The sequence below is a fragment of the Pundamilia nyererei genome, unplaced genomic scaffold (assembly GCF_000239375.1).
Source record: "Pundamilia nyererei isolate P.nyererei 1_Seehausen unplaced genomic scaffold, PunNye1.0 scaffold00077, whole genome shotgun sequence".
NCBI classification, from domain to species: domain Eukaryota; kingdom Metazoa; phylum Chordata; class Actinopteri; order Cichliformes; family Cichlidae; genus Pundamilia; species Pundamilia nyererei.
Genome location: NW_005187478.1, coordinates 2046850 through 2058686, shown reverse-complemented (window position 1 = coordinate 2058686; position 11837 = coordinate 2046850). Strand labels below are relative to the sequence as shown.

The window sequence follows — 11837 nt, the reverse complement described above, 5'->3', positions numbered from 1 at the left end:
AAATCCCTTAATGATTAATTTGTCTGTGTACGTCCCTTTTCAGCATCTATTAATTGTGTTCTGTTACCAAATTTGTCCTGATAAAGGACTGAAGGATCATTAGAAAATATTTTTTTGCCTTAGTGTCTGGTACCTCAGCCCTTGAGAATTAGTTTAAAGGCAAAAGAAAAAAGAAAAGATGAACTTGTCCTAAACTCATGTGAATATTCTTGTACATTGCAGCTCTTCCTTGTGGGAAATTGCAAAAACAAAAAACAACAAACAGACCAATAAACAAACAGACACACAGGACAAGTAGCTCAGGCTTTTAGAGAAACAGATGCCTTGTAGCTCCTCCACAGGCGGCTGCGGTATCCATACCATCAGACTGTGCTAGTCTTTGAAGTGAAGTGATGCAAGAAAGCAGGTCATCATGCTTGTGTCAATGTTACTTTACTTTACCCATGTCTAAGTTCTAATGCATTTCCTACAATGTTCTCTTTACACAATTTAACTTTTTACAGATACTGTAATTTAAACCTGCAATCTCATACATTTCCATTTTTGAAAGGGAATACATGAAGGAGGAGGAAAATAGCAAAATGATGAATGAGAGGAGGAGCATTCATTCATTCACACATTTATGTACACGGGTGTATTTGATCCTCTGAAATACAAGAAATACAACAAGGACCTAGCTCAGGACCGCAGTGAGACTCTCTTTACGGTATCAGTTAATGACAATCCCAATAAAATGAAACTTAATGAAATGCCTCTAGACCAGAAATGGCTTCCCGAGGCCCAGGAATCATCATCATTTCTCTGCATGATGTCATTTCCCTCTGTCAGAATACACCTCTACCCAGCCCCAAGCTGTGTCGCCCGGCAGAATACAACTCATCTGTCACTAGATAATGAGGCCCAGATGTGGTACTCCTCTGGTTACCCCGGCTGCTACCAACTTATCCTTGTCAGAGCAATACAGTACCCAGAATCGTGCTGTTTATTGTACTTGTCCCAGTGTCCTGGAGATTTTTTGGAGCTGAAATAAAATAAGAGAAGGTAATGATGTAAAGATGGACGAACATTATTTGCTTATAGACTATACGGCTGGCTGTCACTTACATTAGCTGGCAGTAGGGCTGGGCCATACCATACCGTTCACGGTAATACCGGTATAATGTTGGGCAACAATAGAAAAATGAAATATCGTAATAGAATATGGGTAAAACGCGCATGCGCAGTGCCTTTGTTTTCATACGCACACAGCGGAAAAAGCATGGCGGCGAAAGCAGATCGTTGAATGAAGCGGATGGACCAGAATCGTTTGTAAAAATGCTGCAACTTCAGTGGTGTGGAACTGGTTTAGCTTTCATCCATCAGTTACACAACAAAGCACTATTTTTGGTAGCGCATGCTAGCGGGCCGTCGTTATTACCGTGTTTTTTGGAAAATACGGCGCACTTAAAATCAATCCTTTGATTTTTCTGAAAATCGACAGCGCCCCTTATAATCCAATGGGCCTTGTGTATGAATTCTGGTTGTGTTTACTGACCTCGAAACGATTTTATGTGGCGCTCAAAAATCTGTCAAATGTTTTAGTACGACTTTGCTAAGCTACGAACCCGCACCGCTTGATGGATTGTCGGAGCATTACGGCTATCGTAGGCAGCCTCGCGGAGTGATACGTACTGTGCTTCAACATAATATTACCGTATTGTGTGTGTATAAGCTCTTTTTAAGTTTTGTGGATATTATACATGGTTATGCTGAGGATATGTCGGCCAATTTCCACTGGAAATGCCTTTTGGTTAAACTGTCAGCAAGGAATTTGCACTGTTACGTTTTTATACAACTTTAATGCACATAAAAAACAGCTGCTTGTTTAAGTGAAAATACATTGATGGGTTTTTTTTTTTTTTGCACTAATAAAGTTGTGGAGTTGTAAAGTATTTTGTCTAGTGTCAATTATATCGTCAGTTATATCGTTATCGCAAATTTTCAAATGTATATCGTGATAAATATTTTTGGTCATATCGCCCTGCTCTAGCTGGCAGTCTGTATTACTAAATTGCTTTATCCTATCATGTTTTTTGTTATCATTTTGCATATTATTTCCTTTATGGTCTTTTTGATTTTACACTGAACAAGTTGGGGGTTCCTCTTGCATGTTTTTAGACCTAGTACCTCACTTCTAAATGAAATCTGGGTGTTTGGCCCTCTTGTGTTCACTCAAGTCTGGTTCCAAAAGTGAGCCTATCCACCAGGACTAAAACAATGTTTGAAAGCATGTTTACATTCTAGTAGATATGGAAAAACAACTTCCTAACAACCTTAACGTGTGAGAATTGTTTTTATATCATTGATCTCAGTGCTAGAGTTAGTGGTGTGGCTGATTTAATTATCAGGTTTTCCTGAAATAATGCAACCTGCTGTCCACTAAACTTATTGACTGTGATTCTCCCGTCAGTGCCGGTTGGAGCATTTTTAGTGGAATTACCTGGAAAATAAAAAATCTGGCTTGATATGTGGAGCAGACATTTCAGACATTTGGTCCAAAAGTAAAAAAGTGGACTTGAGACATTTGGAGAAACTTGTATAGTGATGTTCACACTAAATGACAAGCAAAGTTTCACCACCCATTACTGATCTGAATACAGTCATGTTGGAAACCCATGAATATGCAGCTCAGCAGCCAACAGAACAAGGAGGTTGTAGTAGTGTATTTGTTTTAACTTATGATGAATCCTATTATTCTGCTCACTTCTCTCTAACCCCCACCTGGAGAGCTACGCAAATGTTTCACCCAAGTTGAAAAGGTTTGACACGCACAAATTTGTGTCATACTAATAAGCCATATAATAATCACGTGTCACAAAAACTTTGCATTTGGTGAACATACCAAGAACCTTGTGCTCTGAACGTTAGGTAGCTGTTGTGTGGCTTCAAAACTATCACATCACTTGTTAATTTCATACTGTTAATGTATGTCAGCGACCTTACCCCCATTCTTACTGTTTTTCATGGAAACATGACAAAACATCGATGTTTGTGGGGAAGAGAAGCGTAGACATACGGACACATTTTGCATTTGATGTCAAGGAAAATAAGAGGCTTTGTAAACACTACATATTTAAGTAAACTGAATTAACTTTAGATTTAGTCAACAATAATCTTGTGATACTAAATCAACTAAAACTTAAAGAATTTAAAAACCAACGTCAGCCATTACCCTAAACTAAACTAAAATGTTCAAAACCTCTCAACGCATCAAAATGAGAGCATATTTCTCCCGTTCTATTGCTGCATTCTCTATAGGCTCTCTGTTAAATCCAGAATTGAATTTAAAATCCTTCTCAATGCATACTAGGTCTGGAATAATTGTGCCCCATCTTATCTTAAAGACCTAATATTATCATATTGATCAAATAAAGCACTTCACTCTCAGACTGCGGCCTTACTTGTTGTTCCTAGAATATTTAAAAGTTGAATGGGAGGCAGAGCCTTCAGCTTTCAGGCTGTCTGTGGAATCAGACAGCTTTGCCTTAGGTTTCCTTCTGTTAAAAGGGAGTCTTTCCTTTCCACCATCTCCAAGTGCTTGCTCATATGGGGTCATCTGATTGTTGGCGTTCTGGAAGCATTATTGAAGGGTCTTTATCTTAAAATATAAAGCGCCTTGAGGCAACTGTTGCCACTCTCTGTCACACACACACACACACACACACACACACACACACACACACACACACACACACACACACACATTCTCATTTTTATATCTTAGTGAGGTTATGTAATTGACATAATGCTTATCCTAACCATCAAAAATGAAGGATTAACCCTAACCCTTAGCCTAAACCATAACCTAACTGTAACCCTGACACTAAAACCACATTTTGACTTTCAAAAATGCCTTCAAACTCACGAGGACAGGCACTTTTGTCCTCAAAGTGACCTTTGGTCCCCACAAGTATAGTAAAATTCCAGTTTTTGGTCCCCACAAAGATTTCTAAAGAGGTACACACACACACATATATATCCACGCACACACAAAGTGCTGCCCTTCCTAATTATAACCGTTTGTAGAGTTTCCGGTGTACAGAATGAAAGGACCACCGTCTTCCAGTCATGTTCTTCCATCCATACCTGTCACAACACTTCCTGCCAGGGGTCAGATAACCTATGGAAACCTAGCAGTTGGTGAGGAAGGTGGTCTCCTCTCTCAACCACACGTTCAGTGAGCAGCCATGATGCACGCAGTCCCAACCGATCTTTCAGCAGCAACTCTCTGACATTCAGCTAAATCATCTCAGATAAACTTGCACACAAACACACAAAGATGTACAGAGACACACCCGTACTGAGAAAACTTCCAAGCAGCGAGATAAGCCATAGCATGTCACATGCAAATTAAAAGCAAAAGCTGCCTTAAACCAAAAATAACTGTGTGTTTTTATGATGCTGGGATGTTTATGACCAAAGAGGGAAACCAAGCCCATTGACAAACACTGCCACTGCTCACGAACTCTGACTTAATGACAGTAAACTTGCCATTGTGTAGGGGAGGGGGACAGGGCACTGGGCTTCTGTTCCTGCACAGAGGCCAGTAGTTATTAGAATATTTTACAGTGACATTAAGACAAATAAAACATTTGCTTGCATAGTGTTGATGCAGTTTTGCAGTAAATCATAGTATGTATGAGTATAAATGTTTGAGAACATCTCACATGTCCTCAACTGGAAGAATCAGAATAAGAATCAGAAAGGGTTTTATTGCCAAATGTTGAGCAGGTTTACAACATTAGGAAATTGCTGCAGTGCTTCAGTGCAAACATACTGTCATAAATTACGCTTAAATAGACATGAAAAAATAAAAATAAGAATAAGAATTAAAGTGCTACGTAGAAAGATATATACATGAGTGCAGGTGGTGATCAGTGCCAGACATGGAATGATGCAGTGACACAGCGTAGGGTCATGTGTTAGTGGTGGGAACAGTCATACGGAAGCTTCATTAACATGAGATTAATGCATATTGCTGCAAATAAAATAAATAAAGCCTGAAGAAAGCTGTAGTAGGTGCAGGGGGTAACTCTTTTGCAAAAACAGTGTTTTCTGTTTAAGAATGATAGCCATTCATGGCTTTGACTTAGCATGGAACACACTGTAGTTTTACTAAATGTTCATTAGCCTGAGCTAATTTTGGCAGAACATTTAAAGTGGATATTTAAAGTGAAAGGAAAGAAAAGCAAGATCAAACTAATTGTGCTACAAAGATTTTATTAGAGTTACCACACGCTGACTGTCCAACTATAAATTTTCAAATTTAATGTCAGATGTCATGCAAATGCAAACAGGGCAGTTTTGGTTTGTTTTTTGGAGGAGCTGAACCATTCAGTTCCATTCAGATTTGTAGAGAAGAAGTAAGTAAGGGTTTGCATGTCTGTAATCAGCATCACTGGGAGATAAACATCCTCTTACATCAGCTTCAGTGTGTGTGTTTAAGAGAGAGAGATGAGTTACAGTAGAGTTATGTTTTGGGTCTCTACATTGGGTGCTGACAGGGAGGTTAGGCCATTTTTCAAGAGTTTGTCCAATTACAATTACTCCTAGACACAAAAAGACAGGAACTTTATTAGATTTAACCTTTTACAACATTATCTGTCATTTTGGTGTACTCTGAAGTTATAATGATATGATGATAAGTTCCATCCATCCATTCAGCAAGAGGCAGGGTACAGCCTGGAGAGGTCAGTCTGTCAAAAGGCTAACACAGTCACACTCACATTCATACCTATGGGCAATTTAGAATCACCAATTAGCTCTGCCTCCCATTCAACTTTTTGGTTGTTTTTGGAATGTGTGAGGAAGCCAGACCACCTGGATGGAACCCACTCAGACATGGGGAGAGCATGCAAAGTCCACACAGAAAGGGCCCAGTCATATGGTGGATTTGAACCTTCTTGCCGAGAGACAAGAGTGCTAACCACTGCACAAATGTTACTCGCCATTCCTCCAGTAGGGCAAGAAAATATCAGAAATGCCTGTTTCACTGAAAAAGTTATTATGTTCATTTTAATGACAGTACCATCTAATGACAAAGATACAATACTTCGTCTGTTAGACAGTTTAACAAGTTTATGTTCCTAGAAAGTGCTGACAAAGACCGTTCCATTTAATATGTTCATACATTCTTATAGCTATTTCAGAAAAGGTCCAGATGACATCCATTAATAACTGAATGTTTTGTGGTGCTGCTACTTTCATATTTCACATTACAGTTTTTAAAAGCAGACTTTTCTGTTCAGGGTTAAGCACACATCAAGCCATTAAATTCCACGTCAAAGATACAGTTTTAGAAGTCTGAGTGGGCTGCGGTATTGGGTTGCATATGCAGATAAGACCCGAAGGAATTCTTGACCTGCCTCTTGATTCTCCATTCAGAAAGTGCCCTCTGAGAATGTTTTCATTCATGCTTTTTCGACCCCAATCTCTGGTCAGCCTTCATCTTTACTTAATGTCTCATAGAATGGATGTGTGTATGTGGGGGGCACATCTCTTTTTTAAAGGGGACAATAAAAGGTACATGAAAAGTCATGAAAGTGTTGTGATAGTATTGCAATAAATAGCTTAACTTTCAATATTTATTTGTAGTTATAAATATAGACACACTGTATTTCAATGCTGCACAGCAAAAGAACAGCAGGGTCACTTAATTTAATTCATTAAAACTGTTGTTCTAATGTACTGTGAGCAGTTTCGAAGGATTAAATCAACAACTTTAGCAGCTGCTCAGATGGTGTGGATGTCTAAATAAATATAATTCAGCGCCCAAACACAACCTGTGATGTTTTCTTTAGGTCCCTAATGACAAGGAAGGAAAAGATGAAGAGTGGTGATAAAGTCCGGCTGGGCTTAACTGAATCTATAAGTGTCTCTCACAAGAAAAGATTTATGAAGGTTCATTTTTTAAGAAGATTTTCTCAAAGTGTTGCAGTATGTTTTTTTCCAGGTTATGAGAAATAAACTAAATGATATAAACCGAAATCTTGTGATTCCATATAAAATCCTGGGTTAGATGTTTTCGACTGAAAAGCTGTCTGCTGTAAATTCCCTTTCTACACTGTCAGCTTGCAAATATTAACATTTTTCCCAAGTACAATATTGTAAAGTCGTTTTCGAGTAAATAACTGTATATTACATTGCGTCATGGGAATTTTCCAAATCAAATTCGTTTTACTGGACCTATATTTTAAGCAAAAATGGGGGGGGGGGGGGATGTCTTTTTGGCTCATTTCTTTGTAATTTCTTTGTAATTTCAGTCAACAATTTGTAATTTTTCACTGACTGATATTGCTATCTAAAGTTTTGAGGCCTTAAAGCTCACGATTCATCAATATCAATATAAGTATTTTTGTTCTTAATTTAACACTAACGATTTAAACCAATCTACCCGAAATGGAGTTCTTGCTACAGCGGGCGGTCTCAGACTAACGCAGTGGGAGGTGCGCCGGTCTTTCTCTGTCGGGTTTTTTTTTTTTTTTTTTTTTTTGCAACAAGTGGTAAGAAGAGAAACAAACCTCTGACCGTCACAATAAAGCAGGCGAGTCGGCAGAAGCGCGGTGGACTAATAAAACAAGGAGGGTAAAACAGCGAACCGCTGCTGCTGTGAACATCTGGCTGAACGGGGATGCTTCATGAAAATGTTTAACTGTGTGTCCAAAAGCGTGGTGAGTACAAATCTATCATTAAGTCACATTCTGTAAGTTAATCACAGGTAAAACAAACTTCGTACGAGCTTATAGTTATTTATTATTTTCATCATCATCATTATTATTATTATTATTATTATTATGTTTATTTCGGAAAATTAGTTACATAATATTTTCAAACAGACTCGTTACATTTCAGCTGCCCTGTATCCCAGTGCTCATTTACAACGAACAATTGACGAATGTGGGCCAGCGACCTAAATTAGCTTAGTGAACTTTTAAGATACCCCAAATATAATGCAATATTTGAAGTTAGAGGGTTCAGCGAGCTTTTTGTTTTCGATAAAGTCAGGTACAGGCTTCTAAAAAAGTGACACATTTTCTTCAATTTGCATAAGTTCCGCATCACAGTACATAAATAAAATAAAATAAAACAAAATATAAATATTTATTCATGCAGACGTTAGCAATATAAATACAAAATAAAGACGGGCACCTCCACGTTTCATATTTTCGTAGCCTACGCCATGTAGCTACACTTTCAAAAATGTAATAGAAAGGGGGGGAAGCCTGATTTGTGACCTGACTCTGGAAGACTGTAGCCAAGTGCAGACTGTAGCGGGACAAGCATACAGTGTCTTTAGCCTGTGCACGTGCGTTACTAAACACACAATTAGTCAGAATTAAATTCAGCTGTGCGCGAGGCCGCTCTACATGCGGTCCCACGAGCTACTAATTGAACATATACGTCCTCTTTTCCCCCACAATGCTAATAGAATATTTTAAGTCATATTTGGGCTTCTGTAATAAAAATAATATTTAGCTCGACACCATGACTGGACACATGTCTACTTAAATAAAATAAATGCACACTCATACCTATAGAAAGCGAAGGCTTATCTCGATGGTTGTCATATGAGGACGACATAACTTTTACTAGGTGCCAGTCAGGCTAGTGCGTCACTCCAGACTTATGGCTGACACCATGTCAGAAGAAGAAACGCCATCGACGGAGGTTGTTTTCACTCAGCTACAACAAGGACATATTTATAGCGACACAGTAGGTGTTTCACTTCCAAATTAACTGCGTTTTCTTTTTCCCGTGGGGATAACAGCTTGAGACAGACAGAAATTGCAAGGAGCACGCGTGAGTGTACGCATTTGAGTAGCAAATGTACATAAAACAAACGCAATTAATTTTTAAATTGACTTATGCTCCTAAATTTCGTGACACATTTGAGGACATTTTTAAACGTGTAAAGTTCTTTTTTTGCTGTCCCTTTTTAATCATTTTGATTTGTATTTATTTTTTTACTCTGGGGACTGTTATTTCTAATAGGGCTCCTCTGGTCCCGATGATATTTTTGATGAGGACTCTTACTCTCCGTCCTCCCTCTCCTCGTCCTCTTCGTCTGCGGTCCCCACCGAGGTCTGTGTGCAGGGGAAACCGGTGTGCACCTCCTGCGGTCTGGAGATAGTGGACAGATACCTCCTGAAGGTCAAACTAACATACTGTGTCTGGCCAAAATGTCACTGACAACACTTCCAAACTAGGCCAGTTTTAATACAAAGCAGTCCAGTTATCATTCTAAGAAAAGGGGGGAAAAGTAGTTCAGATATTTTCAGCACTTGTCAGCTTTCTTTTAATAGAGTTGTACAGCAAAGTTGCCTCTCTTTATAGCTAAATGTGGATTTGATTGTCCTACAAGAGGAATTAAATCATTTTGAGGGTTTATTAATTTTGAAAACTGATAAATATATGAGCTAGCCTAAGCAGAACAAGTATTTCTGCAATTTTACACAGCACATTAATGCTTCGTACTAATCTTCACCCTCAGAAAATAAAGTATTTCATTTTGCCTGTAGGTTTATGATCGCCTTGTCATTGGGGTCACAGTTCTTAAGGTACAGCTGTTGAACCCTTGGCATGGGGTCCTCTGTGCTTTAGAGGGCAGTGCTGATACATTGACTTTTTTTATTTTTTATTTTTATATTTGTGTTTGTAAAATTAAGATGCATAAATCTCATTGTATCTGTACTGTCCTTTAAAGTACTCCAAGGAATTCTATTAACACTAACTTCTAACACTAGGAACATAATTATTCTTCTTTTTAAAAAAAAAAAAAAAAAAACTTTGTAGGAAATTTAATTAAAGAAAAATAAATAAATAAAATGTTTTAAACACTTCTGTGTCTATAAGGACAGAATGGATGAGTGTGCAGTCAAAATTCATTTGGCTCATTAAAGCTTTTCTGTCTCTGGATGTACATTTGGTATTATTTTGGAATTGGAATCACACCACAAAAGGCTTATTAATTATCAAATGAGAACAATAATATCTCATTGCATTCAGAAAAATAAAAGCATTACCAATAATTCCAGGAGCCTCTATGGTCTTTAGTAATGATGATAGAATATACTTTGGAAGGGTATTTAAATAATTCTAAACTCTGTCAAAATTTGAAATCCTAGGTCAATAATCTGTGCTGGCACGTGCGCTGCCTCTCATGCAGTGTGTGTAAGACTTCACTGGGCCGACACGTGAGCTGTTACATCAGAGACAAAGAGGTTTTCTGCAAACTCGACTACTTCAGGTACATCACACATGCACACCACCTGTGTCCTATATGCAGTTAGTTCTATTCTAAATGTGAATTTTATAAAATGTCAGACTGTGGGAATCTGGGACTCAAGAATAGTTTAATATTATCGGTATATGATTTTTTTTTTTTCTGTCAAGCAGTGAAAGGACACACAGGTTTGCTATTCAAAATGTAGTAATAATAATAATAATAATGGATTGCATTTATATAGCGCTTTTTGGGGCCCTCAAAGCGCTTTACAATTACAAAAATGTAGCTTTCACTTCACCCCAAAAGATCATAAAGATTTTATCCAAAACATGAAGGAATGGAAAATGAGCTTAAACAAAACAATTTGGCTAGAAGAACAAGAACACTATAACAAACTGACCTAACCAGATGCTTATCCTAACAGAGGAAACCATTCTGAATGCAAAGAGGTGGGGACTATGCCCCCAGGTAATTTTTTAATATAATTTAATGTAAGATTTTGTTGCATATATGATATTCATATTTTTATAGTACACATCTAGTCTTTAAGTAATGATATCAAAGAGCAGAAAACTATCTGATCTGTGTGTTACGTGCATGAATTAATTTTAGTCAGAATCGACTGGTGAAAATATTTAACACCTCGCAATTGGGCTGCCTTTTGCTTTCAGTTGTTTAGAAACTTCCTGTCATTTCCATCCTGTTTAAATTTTGACTAATAGTTAATATTTGGCAGAGGGAGACTATTCCAACTGACTAAAACATGACTCTTAAGGAAGTCCGAATAACGTATGACACATCAACTTCTCTTGTTAGGGGATAAGAAGGGCAAGCTGCTGCAGCTTATCCCCAAATGCATCACTGGAGAAGAATATGTTTGTTTCAAATGGATTGTCTGGTTATATTCATCACACCTGCGATCAGGTACACATGCACTTTGATCTCAGATGATGATTGATATCAGCCCTCATGCAGGGTCAGGGCCGGGCTGGTACACATACTGGGGCGTGTAGGCAATGTAGGTACAGTGAACTGACAGGAAAGGCTAAAAATGTCAATGGATTATGCCTTAGACATTATAATCGGTAACAAAATCTTGTTTGGGTGAGGGTTTTCGTTTTCTTTTTTGTTTTTATTTTAAGTACAGGAAAAAATGTAAATGACTTTTTTTTTTTTTTTAAATGGGGTATCAAGGATGGACTGAAAACCTGAAGAAAGTCTTTCATAGATAAATACAGATTTTTTTTTTCTTTTTTCCCCTCTGTTCCAGGCGGTATGGGACTCGCTGTGCCCGTTGTGGGCGTAACATCCATTCTAGTGACTGGGTGCGTCGGGCGAGAGGTAGCACCTTTCACCTGGCTTGTTTCTCCTGCACCTCGTGTAAACGCCAGCTTTCTACAGGGGAAGAATGCGGACTTCTGGAGAATCGAATCTTCTGCCGGCCACACTATGATATTATGATGGAGAATCTCAAACGAGCCAAGGAAAACAGTGAGTGTATGGATGGACAAGGGTCCGATCTGAATTACAGCAAACAGTAAAATGATTGTGAAACAAATATTACACCCCCCCC

General features: G+C 38.2%; 1 protein-coding gene across 1 annotated transcript in view; it reads left to right on the top strand.

Moving 5' to 3' along the window:
• Positions 1-8421: 8421 nt before the first annotated feature.
• LOC102200214 (LIM/homeobox protein Lhx8-like) overlaps positions 8422-11837 on the top strand; it is an 8204-nt gene continuing 4788 nt past the window's right edge. The window contains 4 exon segments of the mRNA XM_013912004.1: positions 8422-8751; positions 9031-9189; positions 10164-10285; positions 11535-11812. Of these exon segments, the coding sequence (XP_013767458.1) occupies positions 8665-8751; positions 9031-9189; positions 10164-10285; positions 11535-11812 (646 nt within the window). The 5' untranslated portion in view covers positions 8422-8664.